The sequence below is a fragment of the Lytechinus variegatus genome, chromosome 6, assembly GCF_018143015.1.
Source record: "Lytechinus variegatus isolate NC3 chromosome 6, Lvar_3.0, whole genome shotgun sequence".
In the NCBI taxonomy this organism is placed as follows: domain Eukaryota; kingdom Metazoa; phylum Echinodermata; class Echinoidea; order Temnopleuroida; family Toxopneustidae; genus Lytechinus; species Lytechinus variegatus.
Window position 1 is genome coordinate 3,971,521 of NC_054745.1, and position 27,414 is coordinate 3,998,934.

The 27,414-nt window shown below is 35.6% G+C and overlaps 1 protein-coding gene across 4 annotated transcripts in view; it reads right to left on the bottom strand.

The window, feature by feature from the left end:
- Positions 1 to 3,134: 3,134 nt before the first annotated feature.
- LOC121416870 (ras and EF-hand domain-containing protein homolog) overlaps positions 3,135 to 27,414 on the bottom strand; it is a 40,495-nt gene continuing 16,215 nt past the window's right edge. Inside the window, exons 5-21 of one of the 4 annotated variants that reach the window (XM_041610394.1) lie at positions 24,797 to 24,946; positions 23,925 to 24,015; positions 20,610 to 20,705; positions 19,445 to 19,644; positions 18,977 to 19,045; positions 18,152 to 18,218; positions 17,175 to 17,263; positions 16,197 to 16,321; positions 14,669 to 14,716; positions 12,707 to 12,810; positions 11,619 to 11,846; positions 10,298 to 10,342; positions 8,555 to 8,693; positions 7,548 to 7,744; positions 6,763 to 6,882; positions 5,809 to 5,885; positions 3,135 to 5,383 (exon numbers count right to left, since the gene is read on the bottom strand). In XM_041610394.1, the coding sequence (XP_041466328.1) occupies positions 5,281 to 5,383; positions 5,809 to 5,885; positions 6,763 to 6,882; positions 7,548 to 7,744; positions 8,555 to 8,693; positions 10,298 to 10,342; positions 11,619 to 11,846; positions 12,707 to 12,810; positions 14,669 to 14,716; positions 16,197 to 16,321; positions 17,175 to 17,263; positions 18,152 to 18,218; positions 18,977 to 19,045; positions 19,445 to 19,644; positions 20,610 to 20,705; positions 23,925 to 24,015; positions 24,797 to 24,946 (1,948 nt within the window). In that variant the 3' untranslated portion in view covers positions 3,135 to 5,280. Of the gene's footprint in view, positions 5,384 to 5,808; positions 5,886 to 6,762; positions 6,883 to 7,547; positions 7,745 to 8,447; positions 8,694 to 10,297; positions 10,343 to 11,618; positions 11,847 to 12,706; positions 12,811 to 14,668; positions 14,717 to 16,196; positions 16,322 to 17,174; positions 17,264 to 18,151; positions 18,219 to 18,976; positions 19,046 to 19,444; positions 19,645 to 20,609; positions 20,706 to 23,924; positions 24,016 to 24,796; positions 24,947 to 27,414 lie in introns of those variants that run through there. The other 3 variants (XM_041610392.1, XM_041610391.1, XM_041610393.1) reach the window with 3 other exon arrangements.

A 27,414-nucleotide genomic window follows, 5' to 3' on the forward strand; every position in this document is an offset into this window, starting at 1 on the left:
TAAGGGGGAAATCCGAGAAGGGTTTTTTTGTACATGTATTTACATTCGCGAGGCCAGACGTGGTTTCCAGGAGTTAAATGTTTATATTTGCATTTCCTTGTAATCTCTTTGTTCAATAATTCGGTATTGACGTAAACTGGTCCATTAAGTGAGTTGGGATCATCCCCGCTCCCGATATGCAAACAAAAGTTGGAGCCTTCATGGAATCAGAAGTACAATCCAATATAAACAGTATTGCGTATTACTCTAAAAAAGATTTACCCAGTATTATGGGAACATGCATGTTGGTTGGGTAAAAAGATATTTTGTAAATTTTACGCAATGTTGCGTTGAAATAGCCCAATACGGGGTAAAAATTTTACCCAGGAAACATGCATGTTCCCTTCCCACCATATATTGGGTAAAATTTTACTCAGTGTTTTTAGAGTGTTTCTTTTTGCAAGGTAATCTGTCTCTCAATGTCGACTTTTCAGATATGATGTCATTTGTATCGGATGTTTGCTTCCATATGTCATGACATTGCGCTAGTTGACGATTTTATTGAATTACGACAAACGTGCTCAGCTCTCGGCCTCGTACTTTCCTCTCTTTTATCTCTCTCTCTCTTTGTTCAAAACGTCAAGGTTTCAGGTCGGAAAAATCAACATTTCAGCCACGCTTCGCGCAAAAAGACAAAACTAATTATAATTTCTCCTCATAATGTTAAACAAAGTTTTATTCTACCCTGAACATGTGGAATTGTAATTTTCTAACATTTTGTGATCAATCAAGCCGTCCATTTTTGTCAAGTCGGAGAAATATTGTATATTTCATACAGTAAAAAAATAGTAATAATGAATGAGGGACACCCTCAATTGCATAACACTGAGTTTGTGCATAAAACTGTATGAGAAATTAGCAAAATTGCTAGTGTGATAGCTTTCCCGGTGCAAGAGAAATTTTAATGACATTTTCAGCATTATGGTTGTTTGATTTCTCACTAGTGATTGAAAGTGTTTTCTAGGGTGAATTTGACCTATAGGACTATGATTTATCTAAATAACGGTCCTTGGAACTCAGAGTCATTGAAAAAAAAATAGAAACGAATTCACATATCCCATCAGAGGAAGAAAAGTCTTTATTAATTTAATTATATGAACATGTTGATTTCGGTAATAGTACAGTATAAAGGCCATTGCACACCTTACGACTGGTCCACGATCCGATTTTGGAATAAATCGCATATTGCTCAATTTCTGACAACGTTAATGAAAAGTATGTTCATATTTGCGGTTCAAATTAACTGAAAGAATACTAATGTAACAGATTTGGTTGATTGCAAGCCATTTTTTTTTAGAAAAGGTCAAATTTGTTTTAAATCGTGGCAAATCGTACGATTGCTACGATGTCATTACGACTAGATTTGAAATTCGCTTTTGTTCAAATAATGACGATGGCATAGACATAAATTTGGAATATATTTTCGTTGAGGATTTACAACATTACATAATAAGATATTCCATGTCTCAATATTAGCATGAAATTGTACTATGAGTTACTCCAAATCAGGTTGTAGACCAATCCTAAACTTTGCGGTGGCTTTTAGTCTGCTGCACTCAGTTACAAAAAGTAACGTCATACAAATTTCGCAACTTATTACACAACTTCTCAGCTAGCTGGAAATACAGGTATGATATTATTTTGTGGGAAGACATTTTATATTTCAAGTACCAAAATATAGAATGATTGAATAAATAAAAAAGGAAGAGATACATTTTCCTTTTAACTAAAACCACAAGGAAAAGCAAGGAAAATTGAGGCACATTACATAACCTTACATTTGCCTCTCTTCCTCACAACTCTTTCTTACAATGCACATCAAATTGCGTCAAACCTTCATTATTTTTTGCGGTCTCAGTAATCGATAGAAAAGGCAATCACTAAGGTGTGTTATAATTTTCCATAATAAAAAAAATATATATATTTTGCAACTGATATTGATGTGTGACCTTACACTGTTAGAAAATTTATCCTTAAAATAAAAGAAGTTCCTGCAGCAGAGTCTCGAGATCATCTGTAATCTTATTGAATTGCGTAATCTTACAGGAATTTGATATTTGGTGAGTGGAATCTTACAAATTTCCTTGAATAAAACACCCTTTTCCTCTTTTTTTAACAAACATGTTATGTTAAATTGCAGAAAAATTCCTGTTTTATGAATTTACAGAATGATTTTGTTATTGCTTTCTGCAAAATCTTCTGTTTATTTTCTGTAAAATCACGGGTTTTTTAACAGTGTACATAATCAAGAACTTAAAGGGATGGTCCGGGCTGAAAGTATTTATAGCTTTAATAAATACAGTAGAATAGAATAGAGCAAAATGCCAACAATTTCAACAAAATCGGACAACAAATAACAAAGTTGTGTAGGTGCCGTGGTCGAGTGGTCTAAGACGCCTGGCTACACATTGAAAGTCCGGGGTTCGATCCTCGGCCGCGGCACCTATGCCCGTGAGCAATGCATTTAATCTACAATGCTCTTTTATCTTGCTTTCAAATAAATGGAAATGCTATATGCATTATTGGTAACTAGGTGTACATTTAAAAAAAAAGCTATTCGATTTTAAAGTTTAGCAATATTTTTTTAAAAAACAATCGTCATGAATATTCATTAGGTGGGCTGATGATGTCACAACCCCATTTGTCCTTTTGTATTTTGTTATATGAAATTAGGTTTATTCATTTTTTTTTCCTCCAAGAACTAGAAAAATTGGATTGACAACTGATTTAGTGCATTAGATATTTATTGCTGCAACTTATTTCATTATAAGGGAAACATGTTATTCACACAAGTATGAAATAATGAAATAATGAAATAATTTTGATTTTATGTAGTAACATAAACAGAAAGTGGGGATAGGACATCATCAGCCAACCTTAATAGGTATTCATGACGACTGTTTTAAGAAAATAGTGCTAAACTTGAAACTTCAAAAACTGTATGATTTGTTTTCCGAATTTGATGAAATTTTTGGCATTTTGCTCAGTGAATTTTACTCTATGTATTAAAATATAAATATTTTCAGCCCGGACCATCCCTTTAAAATCAGAGTTACATTTTAACTTCGTTCGGAAAGCTACCACGAAAGCGATCATTTCATATTGGCAACAGAACACAAAATTCTATATGTTTCGTAGCCAAGAAATGTATGCTCTATCAAATGACGATCTTATGGGTTATCCATAAGATTCATGCATCTCTTCTCGAAGGCAATCTTTTGAGGCACCTTTCTATACTTACAACATACCTACGACAAAAAGTAGAACTATAATTTTCTGTTCACACGAGTTCTAGTCTACTATATTAACTTTGATAAGGCACCGGACCATGGTCTAACTGTATATAACTATTTCTGGGTAAGGCACTTTTGTATTTCTTTGACAAGTGAAATAAATAAAACTTCAAATAAAGAATATAGCTGGCGTTCAAAGCTCGACCTGTATACTTATATAAAGTAAGGAAGCCCATTTTACACATTCCATACAAAAGAAAAAAATTATTTAGGCTATTACTTGTTTTAAAATTATCAGCACATATTGCACTTATAATGTTTACTATGCTACACAATGAAATTGTCTACGGCCAATCAATATGTACATGATAAATCAAACGTTTTTATATACATGCTATAAATATTAACTGTAAGCAAGGCATTAACTATTGGCGATCTCGATACAAGCATTAATTTATTACAATAATGATTGTCTTAAGCATAACAGGATGTTCATTGGCCCTTCAAAAAAAGTTTTAATTCTTTCAATTCTGCTAAACTAAATCCTATACCTTTTTTAACATTGTATTTTCTTTCTAAATATTTTTTTTAAAGGTGCCAAATTTGATATTTTTTCCTGAGCGAATTAATCACGTATTCGCCTGTGCATTATTACACTGCAAAAACACCGATGTTGATTTAACACCAGAAACTATATATGTCCACACCAGAGAAGTGTTAAACCACAACAGTTTGGTTTAGGTCTAACACCAGATAGGTGTTTATTCAACACCAAACACCAAAACAGCATAGGTTCGATTCCAAACTGGAGTTGTTTCAATACTCACATGCAAGTGACAACTGTGGCATCATACCAACCAGTTGAGTATGCTTGACAGAAATATGATTAAAAAAAGTTAAAAACAGACTAAAAATGCACTACACGTATTCCTATTCTATTCTCAGCAATGAGGTCAAAATTTAAATACAAATTTGCATGGAAATTCAGTTAAGAATTAAAAAATGTCTAGTCGATGAGTGTCAGTTCGTATGTTTCTAATCACATGCGCGCATGTGGCGTTCTTATTGTGACGTCATGCCTTCGGGTTTCCCCTCATAGATAGGTTGACTCAATGCCTCAAATGTAAACGTTTTACTTTACACGGGATGTCCCTTCTGGAAATGCCGGTCGATCCTCGATTCTCCCCGTGTTTGACATTCAGAGTTCAGATAAAAGCAATGTATCATTAAAAAATCACATCTTACATCCATGCCGCGGCTTCAGACATCTATGTGACGTCATAAAAAATGCTCTTATAATTAAATTCCGAACCGTGTTCTCATTTCCATGAAGCTAATCAGTGACAAATAAAATAAAATTTACAACCGGAACGTCACTGTCTTTTTTCACGATATTTTCACTATATCTACAGTTACGCGTCGTGTTTAAAATGTCAAATATTTCAACATGCTATCCTATTGCACGTACTACAGATACAGTACAAATGGAATGTAATTTACATGGGCAAGGAAAACAAGGATAATTAAAAAGAAAAACAAATACGTTTATAAATAAAATATTACAAAACATGTTTAGCTCGTAGGAAACATCAAGTGGGAATGATACGGTAAACCACCAATGTACTTTTTATTATGTATTTTGAATAAGGCATCAGGAGCAAAACCGGATCTTTTTTTCCATGAACGAACTAGGGAAATCCACCATCAAGCTGTGGGAGTGTTCAAACTACACACTCAGTATTCGTAGGTGGCGCTATTGGCTCAGTATTTTTTGGTCGGTAAACTTCGGATGGAGTCGCCAGCATCTTTGGATTTTGGGAGGATCATGTCGGCTCAGTCGGGTAAGTTTATGAAGTTGCGACTCGCTACAATCTTAGACCACATGCATCATCCTTCCAATTATTTCCGAATGTCTGAAGCATATTATACCATCTCTTTATGATCGACACTTTTCGACATACTTCGGGAAAGGTCGGTAAACTCCAGGCGGCGGCTAACGAGAGTAGCCCTAGAAGTCGCAGCATCCCGATTCCTTTTTCTTCGCTGGGGTTTCTTTGTTCAGCGTAATTCCACTGGAACTGACTTCCAGATCTTCCCGCTTGTGAAGTTGCCTGATAAAAAGGAGCAGAAGGATAGATCAATATTAAATATTATTCAGTAAGAATATTACGTTCTACCATCATCAGCACTTCGCCACACAAACGCCACTATTAGAACTGCTTTGAACATGATAATCATACTATATAGAATTATTAGTGCCTGCTGCTATACTACAGCTGGTTATATGATTGTCATTATTTCAAAAAATTAAAATTGTTCTTTTGTTTTCAACTGTCACAAAATGTTTATATCAGGGGTCATGGTTGTCGGTTGTCTCGTTTAATTGGTATAATATTCTCAAAAATAAAACAACTTTGCAATGATTTTGGCAATGAATTATCACGTACGTGGGAAGATTAAATGCATTCCACGTGACGTACTATGTTGACCAATCTTGCTTACATCATTGAACCCGTATTATAAATCTTGCTATTACCTTGTCAACTCTATGACAGCGTCCTCTACGTTCGATCCCTCCTTGGCACTGGTCTCAATAAACAGAGCGTTGAACGACTGGAAGAAAAATAAGAAAAATTAGAAAGAGGTTACAGAATTTTACGACATCTAAGGGGAGTAGCTGTCATTACAAAGTGGTCCCGATGATTGAATGCACGTAACCGTTTTTTTTATGTGAAAAGCTACCGAATCGGGAAAACTGGTATGATTTATTAAATACTAATGGAATATATTGTTGTCATGAAAATTGGACTGTGAACCATCAAATCCGTTTAAAAATATATATGATTTTTTTTCAAGTATCATTCTTCAATCAATATACACTCTAAAATGAGTCGAGTATACGGGTTGAGTGGGAGCGTCGTGTGGTTACGACTCTCGTCCTTCAATCCGAGGGACGCGGGTTCGAATCCAAGCCATGGCGTGTTTTCCTTTCCTTTGATCAGCAAGACATTTACCCACATTATGTTGCACTCGACCAAGGTGAGGTGAGGTGAATTATTGCTCAAGCGATCAAGATATCCATGCTAAAGCCAGCCATGATAATGATAACATCATCATGTTAACCCTAACTCTCCTGGGGGGGGGGGGCATAATGCCCCCCTCGGGAATGACAAGAATCAAAATACCCCTGGAAATTTAGAGTTAAGCTGGTAGAACAGTTTTCAGAAATGAAGTGGCTACCGTGGATAAATATGACGTTATTATTCATATTAATATTCTTATGAATATTATCATTATTATAAACACGTCTATGCAAAGATGGAACCTATTTGTTTATTCATGAACCAACATGGTGGTTGGTTCATAAGTATTTCGTTACACAGCATCGCGCGAAATTTACAAAGCATTAACCAAGCGTCGGTACATCTAACGTGCATGTTCCCTTTTAACCGAAATACAATGTTAACTGTTTAGGAAGTTTAATCCTTACCGTAGCGAGTCTTTGGCCGTCCTCTGTCCTCACACAGCGTACGCCCTCAGCCATAGCCAGCGGTCTGGCATCCAACTTGTTCGCGCAGATCATTACCGGTACCGGTTTGTGTGAGCCCTCCTATAAAAGAAAAACAATGTCAAAAAAGTGTTGTAAGTAATTCATAGTGAGCACCTTGCTGCTTTTTATCCGTTCTGTAGCTCATTTTCTTAATTTTTAAAGCGGTTTTGTAGCCACTATGCAACCCAAGTCTGATGAATCAAATTTGGCCTACGAGAAGATAGCTGGATCTTGCCATTTTCATTATGATAATTATTATTATCATTATTATAATGATAATATTTATTATTATTACTATTTCTATTGTGATTATGTAATTGATATAATTATCACTGTCATTGTCTTTATTACCAGTAGTATAATCGATATGTAGTTAGAAAAGTGATTGTGACTAAATTGTTTTTGCCGCTATCGTGAACATAATAAACTTTATCATAAAATACTTTTTTTCTCTCTTTCAAAGAAAGTCTTTATTCAATATTTCTCCACAACGCATATAAACAAATGCAAAATGTATGTGATACATCAAATTCAATATTATACATATACACAATACATAATTTAAATAAGCTCGATGTGCCTCGATTCATCAAGATATACAATAAACTTATTTTGTTGCATGTGCATAGTTCGTTCTATCTCATGCTGATACTTTAATTTCTTTTGAAATGATGAGAATGATAAGTTTCCTTTTAAACATTTAGTTGTTATCATAAAATACTTACTTCTATTGCCTCAATCCAATCACGCACGTTAATGAACGATCTCTCACACGTGCAATCATATAGGAGCAACACACCATCAGCCCGTCTGAAGTAGGATTTAGCGATGCTTCGAAACCTTTCCTGCCCTGCCGTGTCCCACAATTGTAAAGATGTGACTCGGTCATCCACATCAATGGTTTTCATTTGGAAGTCAACACCTGTGTGATGTGAGGAGATTTTGATTCAAAACGCCATAAGAATGGTTTAGAATTCATACATAGAAAAGGAAGAAAGAAAGGAAAATGATACCCCCCCCAAAAAAAATAGGTTTAAATCAGAGATTTCAGAATTAAGTTGACATGGTAAAGAGCAATCTGTGCGTAACACAATGTGGAATCACCTTCACACTGTTAAATTTGGGCATTTCAACGGTGTGAATCGCATATTGACATAGTTTACAATGTGAACACGCTGTGAACAGTCACACTGTCTTCACACATTGGGAACAACATTATGACATAGGCCCGTATTCTGAAGTCAGGTTTAACTTAGACCATATTGTAACTCTGTGCTAGAATCATGAAGTTGTATGTTTCTTATATTTACTGTGCTCTTTCCTCAGTTCCTGATTCTTCAATGGTGAAGACAATTATCTATTTATACTTTCTAGACAATTATGAATGACTTGAAAGCCAAATGAGCTGAATATACTGTTGGTGATTTATGTAACAATTGGGTATCCATACTTAAACCACAACTTTAAACCCGAGTTTAAGTTAAACCCGACTTCAGAATACGGGCCATAGTCCACACTGTCAACACACCGTGTGACACTGGGGGCGTTTCCTGAAAGGACTTGTCAGACGTTTTATCCGACAAGTCCCATTTTATCCGAGAGTTACCATAGGAACAGTGCCTCTCAGCCAATCAAAATCGAGGAAAGATGTCAGATCTGACAACCTGTCGGATGAAAATATTGATGAAACGCTCCCCTGTTCCTTCCAGCAGGGGTAGCACAATAAACTTACCTAATGTTGAGTTGAGATTACTGTGGAAGATCCCCTTGCACAATCTCATGATAAAACTAGACTTGCCCACAGCTGCGTCTCCTGCTAAAACAATCTTGTACATTCTCTCTGGTTGGGCTGTTGGTGTTGGCGAGAGAGGCTAGAACAAAAGAAAATGAAAATAAATTCTTGGCTTCATTGTTATCCCAAAAGTTTCAAAAACCTGGGGGGGGGGGGTCATTTACTTTTGCATGCCCCACTTTGTGGAATAGCCGTCCTGAAAACATAAAAAATGTAGCACTGTCGAAACTTTCAAGAATCTTATAAAAACTTTTTTTGTATTTAACTCTAAGTTTTTATGCGCCTTGAGCACTCTACAAAGTGGATTTGGCGCTTTATAAGTCACATTATTATTATTATTATAGTTATTATCATTATTATTATCAAGACATTAAATCATTGTTAAACTTTAACCATCGTAGTGACGGATCCAGGAGGCACATCCCGCTACTTGTCACATTTTGTTAACAAGAATGCCCCTCCCGTGTTCCGCGGCTAAACAATCGCTTAAACCATTCATACTCATTTTTTTACGAACTTGCCAGGTCAGCCTAAGCTGAGGTTTAGTTAACCATGTCAATTGATACATTTCATAGATTAGAATCAGTTAAGAGGAGTTAGCAAGGGTTGCGTTATGTCACCCGGTATGTTCAATATATAGGCATAAACATAGCTGCATACCAAGTTCGAATGGTACTTTGGTTAAATTTAATGGAAAGATAAGGTACTTTTGGAAAGCTTTCATTATCCATGCTGTTAGATTTCTTGAAACTATGCAATTTTAGTCATCGACTTTATATTCATAAACTGAAGCAATGACAAAAACAATAAATACATGATTTATCTAAACCGATTTAACGAACTGAAGGCTCTAAATTTACACCAGAATCAATCAATAATCTTTCAAGAAGTGAGAGAGGATTGTCCTAAATACATATTATGATATACCTACACTGAGTAAATAAAACAACCACACGTTAGACAAACTGAATCAGCGAGATTATTCTTAGAGAGAACTCGGTCAAAATATACGGCATTGTAAAGGTTTCGGACTTACACGAAGGCATAAATTCAACCTGGTTATAACAACTTAACAATTATTCAACAATAAGAACAGACACCAGTCCGTAGATTTCTTTTTCGAACGTAGCGCTGCAGTTATTTAAAGAATTTTCTAACCACATTCAACTCATATGTTAATTCGGGTGTTATAGAACTTCATCAAAACTAAAACTAAAAATATGGAACACACCTACGATAAACAATTAGTTTTATTGAAATATTGAATATTCAGAGTTTGTCAAAGGAATGTATTGTTATATTATTAGTTTGTCAGACCGTAATTTTGTACCAAGCGTGTTCACCATCAAGAAATCTTGTCACAATTTACCCAAAGATTTATTGCATATAACTTACAGGACAACGGTTTCATTAAGGATGAATATTATTAATATGTAACTTCTGAAACAAGAGAACATCGGAAAGTTAGGAATCGAACTCTATGCAACTTTTCTATAGTCAGATTATGTTTTAAAATGGAAATGCTATATCATGGAATTATCAGAGTAATGTTACAGTGAAAAACACGCAGCCATTGTATGCCTACAAAGTAAATCGTCTCTTTTTGGTGTTAAAGTATTAGTGAGATTGATGAACTTAAAATCCACTGAGAAGTGTCTTTTATGTCAGCGTGAATGTCTATACCTCATTTTCAAAATATTCCATAAGATTATTTACCACTGATGTCACCTAAAAATTAAAAGTAAAGTAAAGAATATAAAAATGATCTCAATAATAGATATTTAGTCAAACAAATTTCAATTTCTAATAAAAATAACAAATATCATCTCCAAGGAAATGCATCAATGTTTGATATTACTTTACATTATGTATCATACTCTAATAATTTCATTCCATTGAAAAATTGAGTGGTGACAGATGATAAAATTATTCCATCGAATGGGGAATCTATAAATTTGTTTACAAATAAATAGTTTAGGAATGCAAACATTGAACTCAATGAGAACAAGGTAGGAGTAAAGTATTTTTAAACAAAAAATAAGTAAGAGTGATGAAAGTCCTATCTTTAAGCAATCCAAAGATTATTTCATGAAAGTTAAAAAGGAGGATGCCTAGCGGGATTTACTGACATTGCTTTTGAACCGAACCAGTCACATGATATTTTTTTGCAATTAAGAAAACACACACAGAGCAAAAGCTGTGGTGTTAACCGGTGTACATAGAGGACCACACCAGTTATTTTTCACCGGTGTTAAAATGGTGGTGGTGTTAGTTTTACACCTATAAGTGTCATTACAACACCTTTTGTTTTTACATTTACACTCTTTGGTGTTATGTTTAATCTCTAGGGTGTAATTTTAACACCTCAGGGTGTGGTCCTCTATTAACACCAATTGGTGTCAGTTTTAACACCGCATTTTTATACAGTGCACACATTAGATTCTTAACTGGGGGATGCGACTGAGTGTAGTGAAAGGGTGCGAGAGGGGCGGGGGAGGAGGGGGCAAGAAGCCACGTAACATTTCCCAAATGAACAACATAAAGTGCCTCACAGCTTATTGACGCCGAACAACCCGTTTGATATTTTTTTCTTCATTCCTATCCCATATTCGATTTCTTTCCACCATCATTGCATTTGTCATCACTTAAAAAAAAGGCAACAAAAAAAACTTCACAGTGGCAGTAGTCACCAAACCCGATATCCCATTACGCCAACATTTCGCAACGAAAATAACCTCTACAGGGAAAAGTTCCAAAATCTGCTGCTAAATAAAATTGAAAATTTGCGACTAGAGTTGTGCAATGTGTAAATAATAAAATGCGAAAATTTTGGCTAAATTAAGAAGTTATAACCAAAAATCTTGAATTTATTCACGAAGTATGACACCTGAATTGGCAAACAGGACTATTAAGTCGTGAAATAGGCGATCAACACTGATCTTTCACGACAAAAGTCATGTGTGATCGAGTGTACTTCAAAAACATCATATTACGAATCACGTACCTGTTGGGGAAGCTGGGGAAGGGCGCGCTTACGAGATCCCCCTCCGCTGGATCGCGGGGAGCTACCACGTGATAATGAACGCATGTCTCTGATTGGTTCCCCGTAGTTTGACGTATGGAGACTTGCGCTTGTTGCTCCCCTGGGATTGGTCGAATGTTGGGTTGACGTAGCATGCGTCGCACGTTGGTGCGAGGCTTGTTGGCGATGTGCGTCTTTCAATTCTTGTTTCTAGAATGGTGGAAGTAGGTGAAAATATCGTTGATATCTTTTACATGAATAGCCATTTCATTTGGAATTTGTGTACTTGGTCAGCCCTTGAGATTACTTTCGACCGTGTTTCTATTAAACTTCTTTGGGGTCCCCCCACAGCACTCTTACAAAAATGGGAAAGAAGTAAATATCCGCTTTATTTTGTATCACCCTTTCCTTTATATTTCTTTAAAATTGTACGAGTGTCGTCATTATAATCAATGACATATCATGCTGCTTTCAGACTTGTACGTATAAATATGCGAAAAGATTTTGTATTATATAACAACAAGAATTGTTGTAATCTATTTCTCTCTCCACCCTCTTTCTCGTTGATATATGTAGACAAGTGTAGCTGTACATTAATAGATTATTCATTTATTCATGCAAATATCAAAGATTAACGCATCATGGTATGTATACTTGGAATTAGGTTGGTTGCCTGAGGCGAACATAGTCCACGTAACAAACCACAATAGACCCATACGATTTATATTTGTTAATGAAGAGCTCAAAGAGATTTCCCAAATTCAAACAACAACATACCTATAGATACTGGAAAATGAAATTAATACTCATTCATTTACTTTTATGTGTTGCTCAAATTTTTAAACAATAAAGGCTCAGTTTGAAAATTAACCCCCCCCCCCCTTTCATTTCCTTTTATTGCGTTTATTTAATGTTCATTTAATTACTTGTTCATTCTTTTATTTCTACTTTTATTTTATTTCATTTATTTGATTTAGTGTTTATCTATTTAGCTATCTATTTATTTATCATTATTGTTATTATTATTTTTTTTTTGGGGGGGGGGGGGATTTTGACGGTGCGTCACATACCATAGACACTGCAATTTCCTCCCGCAATGGTGGCGCTCTTCTGATATCATCTTCGGTTTCCGAGTCGAGCTCATTCGGGTCCCGAAGTGTAGAGTTTCCAGAATCTAGAGGGGAGGGGGTGGTTACAGTAGGAGGTTACAATAATGATGATATTATTATCATTCTTATTTTATAAGCATAGATGTGATAATAAGGATTGGCGAGTAAAAAAACTACCTGCCTTGTGAGATAAGACATTGTTATCACAGTGCATTAAAATGGGTTCACCCAATTATTTGTGTGTGTGTATGTTGGACTGTTTAGCCTGGAACAGACGTATGACGTCACCAATTAATAGACAGAACCTGGGCTGGAACCTCGAACCTCTGCATCAATTTGTAACTTTCCAACTTTAGCGTGAATTACAGGCACACGACCCAACGCCCATGCAGCGTTCCCATGGGATATGCAAAGATAAGATGTCATTAATACCTTGGTCACATTTTCTTAATGGCGGTCGTACGGCGAGTCGAAAACAGCCTATTTGTTAATTTTAATTCGAACCACAAAAAATGTTAAAACGGCTGTTCTCGACTCGCCGTACGGCCGCCGTAGAGCAAATAAGACCAAGGTATAACACTTTTAAAATGCCCAAATTAACCACTGTGGACAGCTTCAGAGCGTGAATGTATAGTGTGTTCACACATGTGTAAAATATAATCCATAGTGTGAGATTAAACAGTGCTAGCCTTATTCCACAATGGGGACAAGTCGACAGTGTAAACGTGCAGTGTAAAGATGGGAGCAGCATTGTCGAAATGCTCATACTGAACGGTGTGAAGACATTTTCACACTGTGGATAGCTCAAAAGTGCAAACATTTGCAAAAATTACATAGTAGACTGTTCCAACGTTTGAATCACACTGTGATAATGCTTAAAAATCAACAGAGTAAAGGAAATTTCACACCGCGTGTAACAATCACGGAAACTAAGGATAAATTGACATCTTAATACAACGTTGTTATACCATATCAACCTTTCAGAGGTTGTTTAACAGTTAACCAACCATGCTAAAAGTATTTCAATATTTTAAAATCGTAATTTTTTTTTATTTATAAACAATAAATTGTGTTGTTTAAGGTTGTAAACAATTGCTTAAACCTTTTAAACAACTACTTTTAATGTTCGTATAGGAAACGTTGATATATCGAATTTTTAACAACGCTTTTAGCGTGATAATAAAATATTGATAACATGATTATTTTTTCTTTATTCATATTTTGACTTTGGAATAATAACTGCTTTAAAAATTATGTATTAACGTATTTCTCGGGAAAACAAAGGGTGTATTAGTCACGCCAAATAAGTTAACACTTGGTTTCTAGTTTGTCTTTAAGTTTGTTCTTTTTATGTAAGTAATTACTCTTTACAGAAAGTACATATGATACAACGCAATACTGGGAAGAGTTCATACATTGGTAATAGGAGCTTTCTTCTAACGAAGAGAGGTAAATTGGAGTCCATACTGTTCAAGCCTCCACCACAATGCACATCCACGATGTACTTTTCCATATCATAATAGAAGAAAGTCAAACAAAATTTCAGTGCAGAAGTCTATAATTAGTAACATCTAAAGGAAGGAATAGGTGTATTAGGCTTCCACACAGTGCAAATCAGCGATATCATGTCACCACGCGATGAGAACATGGTAGGTGGTTATTATTTATCATATCTGGGGGTGTTTCACAAAGATTTAAGTATGACTTAGGTCGCACTTAAATGTCCACGCGTACATGATATGCAACGCGAAATCTTATTGATCAATACGCAGTAGTGCGCATCCTCTTGGAATGATCTGACCAATGCTGATATGCCTTTAATACTGCGCGCAACTAGAAATTTAAGTGCGACTCTAAGTCATGCTTAAATCTTTGTGAAACACCCCCTGAGCTTTTTACACAGCAATCGCCACACACTCTCACCGAGAAATTCCTCGAGAAGTTTTCTCGCTCCAGATTGTTGTATGAGTGCTAGACCATCAAATATTGATACAATGATTATTTTGATTTTTGTTTTCATTATTTCAACATCGTAGCGCATCAATCTATACTAAGGCAAATCACCCAAGTCCATGCATATAATGTTTATCGTATATAAGTGACGAACCTGCAAGATTTAGGCATTGGAATAAGTAATATATAACTTACATGTTAAAGATAAATATATATACCATAAAACAGCAATATAACAATTGAAATGAGTAGTATAAGTATGAAAATATAATATTTGTCCATCTTTATTAGGGATGAAAAGGATGTATCTTATTTAACTGAAAGTGAATTGAAGGAACTGATTGGCTTTCTGTACCTACAGGCATATTAATTCTTTTTGTTTTTGTTGGTGTTGAATAGATGTTTTACAGTGCATATTTTTATATATTGAATATGTTTGTTTTGTAAATTGGAAAACATGTTTTTATACATATGTGCATTTTTATGCGAATAAAGAAGACTTTGAATTGAATTGAATTACAATAGTGACATTGAATCTGCATTTTGTATGATGATTATGATGATCCACAGCATTTATACTGCGCCATCTATCAGTTAAAAACATTCATAGGCGCAGGCTCATCCAATAAATTAATCACTACACATCTGCCGAAATAAGTGAGTTTTGAGAGACGGTTTAACGAGTGCTATGCTGTCAATATCATGAAGTGAATTAAGGGAGGGAGATTCAAAGGTGTGGAGCAATAGAAGAAAAGGCACAGTCTCCAAATCCCCTTGGCAGTGGCGTATCTTGGATTTTTCACAGGAGAGGCAAAATCGTCCGCCAAAAAAATTGACAAGCAAAAAAAAAGGTCTTCAATCACAAATAAAAGATATTGTACCAGAAAAAAAAGGGACAAGCAAAAAAAAAAGTTTTCAAGCTGGTCAGGGGGCAGGGATACGTGCTTTGCATGGGTTGTGACTCGTCAGGGGGACATACTGCCCCCCCCCCCGTAGGTACGATAGTGCCCCTTAGGTGTGTGATGGGTACATGATAATCACTTGAATAATAATAGCATGCCCCTCGAATTCATGAAACTGTAAAGGACGACCGCAGTAGGAAAGAACACATTGTCATGCATTTCGTTCACAGTGTGTCCATACATGTATAGTTGACTGTGTATACGTATGTAATTCACATTAGATTAAATGCCAAAATTTACCAGTGTGGATGTACTTCAACACTGTAAATCTCTACATAGTGAGGTTTGGGTGTGTTCACATAATGTGCTTTTTACAGATATGATTCATCCTGTTTAAATGCTGAAATTCCACTGTGGACACCTGTACAGTGTGAGCGTCTGTCCTGGGTCGAGTGCAGCACAATGTGGACAAATTTCTTGCTGAAGGAGATTACGCCATGGCTGGGATTCGAACTCACGACCCACTGTTTCAAAGTCAGAAGACTTATCCACTGGGCCACAAAGGTCCACGCTACATACAGTGTATTACAACCTACCTCCGTCATCGGGGTAGTTATCACCGTCTGTGGTATGGTAAGCAAATTGGCGCCTTCCTCCGCTCATCTGAACCTCCGAGCCATCGTATGAACCTTGCGATGCGTACGATTTACGCTGCCTAGACCTGCGGGTGTGATATGTCAGAAGAAAAAAATCAAATCATTTACATGCGGATGTTGTTCCCCCTTTTAGAGAAAGAATATGATAGCAACAACATCATTGCATACAAATGATAGAAGAAAAAACCCAAAATACTCCTTGCAGCTAATGACTTTATTGAATGTTTCTCCACGGAGCATAATAATAAGCAAATTCAAAATGTGATACATTACATACAATCTGAACACCAAATTTAAATGAGCTGGATATACCGTGATAGGTATAATACAAGGATTTTGTAGCATGTTCTTGGTTTGTTCTTTCTCATATAGATATAATTTCTCATACAGATATAATTTCTTTTGAAATTGTGAAAGTTATAAACAGCTTTTGAAACATCAATAAAGAAAAAAAATAGTCATACATGTATCAACGAAACATCAGCAAACACAAAGGCTTAATAAAAAATTGGAATTAGTATATACAAGAATGCGGGAATAATGGCGACAAGCACTCAAACTTAATAGTATAAAGAGTTTATTACATGGAGGCTTGTTTTACATCATGTGAAGGTCTTGTTTTTACACGTTTTCTTAAAGCGTGCTGAACCAAATCAATTAAACATTCAAATTGAATGTATCGCATGGTACGGATGCGACAAGTACCAAATAATAATAAATAACTAGGAATTTCAAAAAATAACAGTTTAAACAAAAGTGAACCAACATAAAACAAATAACATTAAAACAAAGATACGACAGACGTGTCTGAAAATACTAGCGAGTAACCTGCCAAATATAGTGCGACAATACACCAGTCGGTTGACTATACTTTATCAATAGAAGGGGGAGTGAAAATGATCTGCATTTTTTACTTACTGATCTATTATGACGTCATCATCTACGTAATCATTCATGTATGATGCTGAACTAAGAAGACGTGTCGTTCGAGGCGACATACGAGAAGACTGAAAGGAAAATATCATTTTTAAGCCGATCATTTACATTCACATCCTTGAAGATAATGAAACATATATAAATGATAATGATACTAAATGCGTAGTAGTAATGATGATAATAATAATCATGATAATAACAATAATACCAACATGCTTATATAGCGCATATCACTGCCAAATGCGTCCCTATGCGCTTTTGAAGGAGACAGAAAAGGCAAAGAAAAAATGAGAAATTTGCTGGAAATTGTGGCACTAACTCATTTAAAAGTCTTTTTGAATAAATATGTTTTCAAAGTGGATTTAAACTTGGGTGGAGAAGAGTTCTTTACATAAGATGGGGTGGTATTCCAAAGTGAAGGGGCAGCATGGGCAAATGATCGTTCTCCATAAAACTTGGTCTGAACACTGGGGCAATTTGAAAGATCATTTTGAGCTGATCGAAGATTATGAGATGGCATAATAATAATAATGATGATGATGATAATAATAATAATACATGTGTATCTTTCAATGATTAATATTATGTAATTAATTCAAGAAAAGAGGAATCATGGTTAAAGATGTTACTAAACCAAATACTACTACTAATCGCCTAGAATATAGCAAACAATAAGGGATTTCTCAAAGAATTTAAGTGACAACATTAAAAAAAAATTGCACGTAAGTCAACATTCTTACTGAAAATTAATTAAAAAATGGATTGAAAATGTTCATTAAAGAAAAGTATAATGTTTTCCACGTTCGAATTGAATTTATTTAAATTTCAATTAACGCTTTGATTAAAAAAATCAAAAGAAAATCAGATTACGTCCTAGCACCTAATATTATTTGAGGCCTATTGCAATGCTTAATCTTACCACCAGATAACATGTACTACCCTTTAGCTAGGCTACTTACCCTCGATACATTTTCCAGTGCAGCTCTAAGATCGTCATTCGTGTCTTGAAGTTTTTTGTTTGCCTCACTGTAAATCAGAAATAAAAATAGACAACACGTTCAGAAATTAATGGATCTCTACAAACTTTGGGTATTTTGTCAAAATATGTTAATACAAACTGTTTCATGATTTATCCGTATTCGTATAAATGATTCAAGCTGTTAAACAGCTATTTTATGACATTTCCAAACGGTGGAACAAATATTTTGCACATGTTACTTTAACCGTTTTGATATCAGAAAATCATATACCTCATGTAGAATTTTACTATGTGTAGTTTAAGATGTTTATGTTTTTTATATCCTACTTTTGATTTTGTAAAATATCGTAATGACCTTTCAAGGAAAGAGAACACTGATTAAGTATTATTTGTAATATTATTGCTCAATGTGTTCTTAAGATACATAACATTATAAAACTATTTACTTGGACATTTTGAAAATCTATTCATAACGGTAACCTTTTGCTAACATGATTTCTGTATTGCTTTGTAATACGTTTATACTACACTCTAAAAAACATTGTGTAAAAATGCTCCATTAGGATAATTATGCGTCCAACCAACATTGGGCATTTCCTTTGTGCATTTTTATCTATCCAGTGTGATGAAAATTTTGCCCATTCTAAATTAATCGCTGCTAATTTTTTAACCTTACTGGACAATATACTTCCCGCATTGGGTAAAACACTACCCCAAATTGGTTGGACACATAATCACCCTCGTACTGGTTAAAAATTCTTCCAATGTTTTTACAGTGCAGTCTTCGAAACATCTCCTAACTTACTGTAATAATTGGAGTTGTCTCGTGAGATTTTCCTGTTCTCCTATGTAATCCTGTATGACGTCACGATTACTGAAGAAAAATAATGAAAAAAATATATATATACACAATATTGGTATTGTTAGTTGCAACAAAGTCAAACAAATGCAATGATCTTAGTAAACATTACCGGAACAATGTATTTAAGAAGCATTTCCTATAAGTCTAAACAATTTTTCTATCAGTATAACACTCTGAAAATAAGCTGTTTAAGTTCATATAATTAGCTATCCGTAGTGTGCAACTGACACTGTCTTGTACTGTTTTCTAGTTAGGACTATTTGCATTCGATTAGACTTTTTAGATAAGACATTAACACATACATGACTAAAAAAAGTATCAATTTGATCGTTTAATTATTTTTCAAACAATCAGGATTGAAAATAAGATGACAAACATAATCCCAGTAGCATGCCATTTGGTCAAACATACTTTGAAATGAATCCATTCTGTTCTTCAAAGTCACTCTTCAGGGTGACGAGCTCGCTTCTTGACAGGACCAAGTTGGTCTGAGCCTCGGTTAGGCTGCTTCTCAGACTCCTATTTTCACTTCTCAGTTGTTCGAGATCCTGTTTCAGAGAATGAAGCAGGTCTTCACGTGGTTTGTCTATTCTGTCGACTTTGTCTTCAGCCTTTAAAGGAGAATAATGGAGAAACATTATTACATGGTTTCTATAAAAGACCTCTGATGGCCGAATCATTTTCGGAAACAAGAGTCGTCTGAATTTCAAGCCAAATTGATGTTGACTGGGAAGGCGTGTCAAGTGCATGGGTGGAAATCCCAGGGGGACAGGGGGGACGTGTCCCCCTACCAAAATAGTAGGGGGACACAATATCAAATGTCCCCTACTTTTTTTCGTCTTGTATGATGGAGAAAAATACATCATTCACAACCGAAATAATACATGTATTTAGAACTAAATGACCTTACATTTTGGATGAAAACCTTTTTTTTATTGTCAATTATTTTTGGGTTACAAAATGACCTTACATTTAGGGTGATAACCCTTTTATCTTTTTTTTTTGCTTGTTAAATTTTCCAGCCTCTGGTCCCCCTACCTGTGGGGACAGATTTCCGCCTATGGTCAAGTGTTGTGCTCGACTTGGCTTAACACACAGGTATTGGTGAACGAGTCTGGGTCTGTAGTACAGAATTGATTGATGATATCAAAATAATGTTTATTTCAATATATCATTTAAATAAACGATTTTTTAGAATCCAGAGAAACATGAATTGGGTAGTAAACAGGTGAATAATCTATCAATCAATAACTGTTTTTCGCCTCCCCAACATTACTTACTCTTTCCCTCCCTCCCTCCTCTCCATTTCTCTCCCTCTCTATCCATCTATCTATCTATCTATCTATTTATCTATCTATTTATCCTCCTCCATATTCTAGAGAAATTATGAAAAAAATTCACATCTTTAGTTATTTTTTAAACTCAAATCTGGAGTAACTTTCGAAACTTATTCACAAATGGATTCATTTATTACTGAAATAATAAGACAATCCTTAACCAAATGACCGAAAATGGATTTGTACTCAATCTTCAGTCATAGAAGAGCATTATCTATGGAGTATACACTAGCACTTACATTGTGTATTTGATTTAGATTACTTTTCAATTCTCTTATCTCTGCCTCAAGCTGCCTCTGGATCTCGGCTTTCTCAGATTCTATTCTTTCCCTTTCCTATAAAGATGAAAAAAAGAAGACAAAAACTTCATCAATTTCTTAACCTAAGTTATACTCATTTTTACATGCGACCGGTAATTTTAACATTATACGAATTCTTGCAAACGCGTGAAATTTGTCATTTCCGTTACTGACCTCAATCGTGTCATGCATGTGCAATGCGTCTTTCTTGAAGAACGTGAGTTGTGTAGTTTGACCTGATACATGCATGTCGATATCAACAACAAATCCTCTGCCCTTAGAGCAAAAGGAAAGAAATAACGATGGTATACGTGCTTCATACCTCATGGTAAATTTTATTGGTTGTAGTATTATGCCAACCATCAAGATCATTACAAGTGACCTTGGTGATAAACAGGAAATTACATTGCTATCACCCTCTACCTGAGATGGGGTTGGTCCCCTCGATAAGGATCTCCATGCTCTGGGTCTTGAACCTATCGAGTTTCTTCTTGAAAGAACCACTGCTCCTGGAGATTCATATCCAGGTCCTGGGCTGACGCCACATCTTCTTAGGTCCGGTGTTGACTTGTGCAAGTTTAGATCTTGCCAGCTTGATCTGGTTCGCGGCGGTTTATGCTGGCCTGGCCTTTGGAAGCTAGAATGCTCACTGCTGAAGCCGGATGAACTGCTAACCCGTTGAAGATCGGGTGTAGAATCTGCTTTTTTTTTAAGATCAGACACTGACTTTGATCGAGTTGACAGTGGAGTGTTTTGGTCATGACTCAGAATTTCTTCATTCGGAGCAGCCGTCAAGTGCATATTAAATTGGCCACTATTGGAAAACGGTCCAGAGCTTGAATATATTCCTGAATGTCCTACCAAAGGGGATGGTTTGAAATGTTTCGGCAATGTGTTATTGGCCATGGAATGTGTTTGCGGAGATTCCCCATGATTGATTCCTTGCATACTATGAGCTGCATTTTGAGTAGAATGTGCAAGTAAAGGTGTTGGCTTGTAGTATTTCGGCAATTTATTCCGATTTGAGGTGGATGTTGCCCACTCTTGTTCCTTTGTTGGCAAATAATGTGTTCCAACATCAGCATGTTCATCTTTGAAAGGTGGTGGTTTGTAAAGTTGGGAAGCAGTATCTACTGAATTCTGATTCAGATTGTGTTCACTCCCGTGGAGACTACTTGTAGAAGGATTTGAAGAGAGATTAAATTTTTGTTGAGGACTCGTCATACCACTTGAAGTATCATTGATTTGTTTAGCCTCTTTGGGCGTTGGTGCCGCACTCTTCTGAAGAGCAGCCCTGATTTGGTCAGAAGCAGATGGAAAACTTGGCGACGGGGCATAGTACGGCTCATAAATAGAACGACCCTGTTGGTGAGGTAAGGAGGGCTGGGACTTCTGCGCCATTCCATTCTGGTGAACATTTTGTGGATTTACTAAGCCACTGGATGGTTTACTGACAGATACACTTTGTTGAAGACCCGATGATGGATTCTGCTTCGCTACAGTGTTCCCTGACGGTCTCTGCAACTGCTGGTAGTTCCCTGTTGCCTTTGACGTCTGTGGAACCTGCTGATTTGGTTTAAACTTATGGGCGGATGCATCGTAAGGCTTAGGAGCGGGCATGGGCTGAGAGAAATCATCCATCGCCAGCGACTTGAAGGCCTCGCCAGCCTCACCAAGCGATTCAGTAACATTGCTCCAAGCAGCCTTAAGACTGTTAAAGCTGAGATCCATCGTGCTTATGTTACGTTTTCCTAAACCTCCAAATAAATATCTTTTGTAATACGTCCCACCTAAAAATCACTTACAGGTGATTCTGAAGGTTGTCCAGATCAACAAATCAAAGAGACCTATAACATCGTAAACTGATTACATCGGAAAGCAAGAAATTAAATGACGATCCCCGTTGGAAATCTTCATTTTCTGTCACATATTGTAGAATGAATCAAGATCCGAAATAACTTTCCCAGGGACGTGGAACCATCCATTTCGATTTTCCCTTCTGGAGGTAATCACCTGGGAGGCCAGGTCCTAGACAGAAGTTTCGCCAACGATTGCTAGGAACAAGCCAATGTCACTACACTCACTTCCAGGCACCAATGAATCATCTATTGGGGAATGGTCTATTCCTAAAAATCATCCAAGTTCCCAAACCTCCAGACTCCATGACCGATTAGGATAAACATGAAGCGTGTTCAGGATGCTTTCTTCACGGACCAATTATTAGGTAAGGTTCCATATAGATGCCAGATTAAAAAACGATCGTATGGCACAATCCACAGTGATTCGAGCTTAAGTCTTCTGTGGTCCAGAATGTGGTCAAAGTAGGTTTGGACGTAGGCAGAGCAAGGTCGCAATAAACATCTTAAGAAACCACCCCGATTATTGATCTTATTTTTTTTCTTAGACTGGTATCCGAGCATATCTCAAGCACATTGTGTATGAAGGAGTTACCTTATTGGTGGTTAAGATGGGAGCGGAATACAGTCTTTTTGAACGGCGGTACACATAGGTGTATTGATTTCTTATTGTTAAGCGTTGGGCCATTCATCCTCCTATTGTTCAACTGCCAGTGCATCCATAAATCAATTATCTGATTCGCTGTCGTAGTCTTTTACCGGTATTTAATCATTGAAATATCATTTACCTCCATAGACATAGAGACTCGGTGGTATTGGTAAATTTACAAGCATACGGGTCACACTAATATACACTGTAAAAATGAAGTGTTAATTTACCACTTACAGTGCTTCATAGGGACTGCACTAGAGTGCTGATTTTCTAGTTTAAATTTGAACTACAGTAGAAAATCACCACTCGTAGTGCAGTCCCTATACAAGCACTGTAAGTGCTAAATTAGCACTTCATTTTTTACAGTGTAAAAACATGTTAAAATACTTCTTCTTATTACGGACCTATAGGGCGATGAATAAACAATGATAACTGCTGAACGTGTTGAAAAACAAGTGTATACTTCTGTATATCACATTGAAATAGACATGTAGATCAAATAGCAGTAGCAATGTGTAGTAGAATTGTCAATTAAGAAGTTACTGTAGAATAGTTGTTTTAGAAGTAGTAATAATATAGTATAATAGTAGTAGTATAGTAGTAGTAGTAGTAGTAGCAGCAGCAGCAGCAGTAGTAGTAATAGTGTAGAAGTAATACTAGTAGAGTGGAAGTAGAAGTAGTAGTAGTAGTAGTGGTCATATACCATGTATACGCAGTATCTTCAGTCATTGATACGACATCTCTTACCTCTTTTCTAACTCTCTGTTCTGTTCTTGTCATCTGTACTTCCATCTCATACTCCAGCTGCTGTAGGTGCTCGGTATTGCTTTCATTTGTCCTGCAAAATAGATTGGATTTGATAATGGTGACGATCATGATTATCTTGATGACAATGACAATAATAATGAAAATGATAATAATACCAATGATGGAGTAATAATAACAACAATAATAATAATGTGAATTATAAGGCTCCAAATCCACTCTGTATAGTGTTCAATGCACATAAAGAGCAAAGAGTTAAATAAAAAAAAATAAACCAAATTAAGACAGATTTTTGAAAGTTTCGACAAAGGTGCATTTTTTTAAGTCTTCGGGAAGGCTATTCCACATAGTGGGGCATAAAAAGCAAATGATCCCCCCCCCCCCGGTTTTTCAAACCTTTGGAATAACAAGGAGGCCAGAAGTGGATGAGCGCAATAATAATAGTAATAATAATTCCAGTAGTAATGAAAATTATGATGATAATAACAATACTAACAATTACAATGATGATAATCATCATGTCAATGATATTCATTTGTATGGCGCCATCTATCTAGAAACAATCTATTCCGAGGTGCAATGTTATTATTATTACATAATGCAAAAAACTCTGATAAGATAATATTTATTGAATCTGTCGGCCCCCTCCCGGGGTATGATATCATAACAAAAAATATGAAAGAATACAATGAGTTATATATGTATATGAATTCAACCTGATTATAGTTATGATAAATGTTACTATACTACTACTGATAATAATAATAATGATAACAATAATGATAATAAAATAAACTGTATATGATAATAGTCACAATACTATACTGAAAAGGAAGGAAATATAAAAAGTTTACCTCTTTAATGATTTCTCTAACCTATCGACTTCCGACTGGTATTGCCTGAGATCCTTTATGACGTCATAGATGACGGATTCATACTGGCGAAGTGTTTGAGGGACCTCCGAAGAATGGAGCTGCTGGTATAGCTCACAAATTTGATCTTGGCTGAAAATAAGAAAAGATAAATAAATGATAAATGAAAATAATTACAGTAAAGCCGGTAAAACCAAGATTTTCACTTAATCAGTGTGGATCTAGATCTGGATAAACTTATTCTGAATCGTTGTAACTGGCATTTATCTTTAATGAAACCAAAACAAAACGAATTAAAGCAAATACGAACCAGCAGCATTTTGAAGCTGCCCCATTGCCATGACAACGAGTCCTCAACTGTTCGAATCTGGCCAGGCTTTTAACCCGTAATGCAATATTTTGTACGTGTATGCTTATAGATGGCAACTTGAGTAATGATGATAAGGTTCACGGCTTACATCACCTCGTAGCAAAGCAAAACAAAACGTTTATCCTCAAGCTAAGTATTTCCCTTGCTTTATTTATTTTACTGTATCTAACAAAGTATATATTAACACTTAATATTTTGTAATTGTGTTTTAGTTCATCATGCATAAACAGTTTAGCATTCTAAATGAACCCCAAAATGGACACCATAAACCTCCCTGCATTCTTTACGCCCACATACGCATCAGCGAAAACCAGACCGTTTTTTTTTCTCTCCCTCTCCATCTTTCTCCTCCTCCAGTCCTCTCTCCCCGTCTCTCTCTCACTGTCCTGCTCTCTCAGTCCTCTCATGGCCGTACTATTGATTTTTAAGAGTCGGCTTTCGAGGAATTTTCATCCATATGTTTCACATGATATTAATCAAATAAACCCTTGGCGTATGTGTATTTCAACCATTTTGACCTTTCTTATACAAACACTAATGCTGGATAATGTTGACATGTAAAGTAAGGTAATTATATATACACACTCGGGTCCGTGTTAAGTCTTATCATCTTCATCGGTTACACTTCGTTATTCCGAAGGTTCGTAATTCCGAAACACGTAAATTGCCTATACCTCGATGTTCGTTAACCCGAAAATGAAAAAGGGTTCGTTAATCCGAACATTTGTGGCGTAATTCCAAAGGTTCGTTAATCCGAAAAGGAAATGAGAGTCGTAATTCCGAAGGTTCGTTTGTCCGAAAAAGAAATGAACAACGAACCTCATTTCGTTTTCGGATTAACGAACCTTCGGAACAACGGACCTCATTTCGTTTTCGGATTGCCGAACCTTCGGAACAATGAACCTTATTTCGCTTTCGGATTAACGAACATTCGGAATAACGAAGCTGCGGAATTACATGTACGAATGTATACGATGTTAAACAAGTTAAAGCCTGTAGAAATGTTACAATTCGACAAAATTGGTACAAAATCAACGAATTTATATCATTGATGGTTAAAATCCCAAAAGAGATTGTACGACGCACTGTTGGTTAAAAAAAGAAGAAAGAAAATGAAAACAAAGTAGACAATAATTAATCAATGTTGAATCTGATTGATTCAGTTGTGTATGTTTGTTTTTAAATGATTATAATGATGCACTTTGCTATATGGGGGATATGCTTTGGGGCAACATATATTTGTTATTGTTTATTCACCCTTGGCCAGCTTGTATCACTGTTCATACTGTTTCGTTTGCTCATGCCATGTAAACAAAAATAACAATGTTTTATTTTATGTGTATAATGTAGGCGTTTGTTTTGAGACTTCGCTAAAAGAATAAATAAATATTAAAAAGAAATAATGATAAAAGCTGTAAATGGTAAATCTGTCGTGGAACTTAATTGTGTAAGAAAAATGAAGACATGGGAATTTGGTATTATTAAAATAAAGTACTTAACATGCAAGAACTTTTAGTCATTGTTGTAATTGTTTATACTATACATGTATTAATACTATACTTAGTAGATTCAGAATGTTTAATAGACTGTTCAATTCAACCGCCTAAACTACATCCTAAATTAGCTTAAGATCCAATTCTTCTCTAAGTTCCTTTATAGTATTACTTAAGACATATCTATTCCGTAAATTGCATGATTTTTTACAGTTAATATGTCCGTAGTTAAATTAGTATTTTAGATATGTAAGGTAGTTAAGTTGATAAGTGAGTTTAGTTTATTAAGTTAAGTAGGTTTTGTGCATTAAGTAGGTTTTGTGCATGTACAGCGCTTAGAGAAATTTTGTTAGGCGCTATTTAAATATTTAATTATTACTATTATTATTACTTGTTCCACATTCGTGCTATTCTTTTGTTCCTATTATCATTGCATTTCTATGTATTCGTAACTAATTAGCTATAAACCTGTAAAATAGTTAAATTTATTGCATCGGTTAAGTGACAAGATAAGTTATCTACAACATTAGGTGCAATAGAAATAACAATACAGGTAAACCAGTCATCATTATAACTATTACAATAATTATGATGCATGATGTAAATAGTAACATTCTAGCCTTAAATCAATTCAACGCAAATCCTAGACTATATAGGCCTGGACCTCAATGCAATTACTGGACCGGCCTTTACTTCTCTATGTGTGTGGAAGGGTGCGTTTGTTTGTGCGCGTGTGT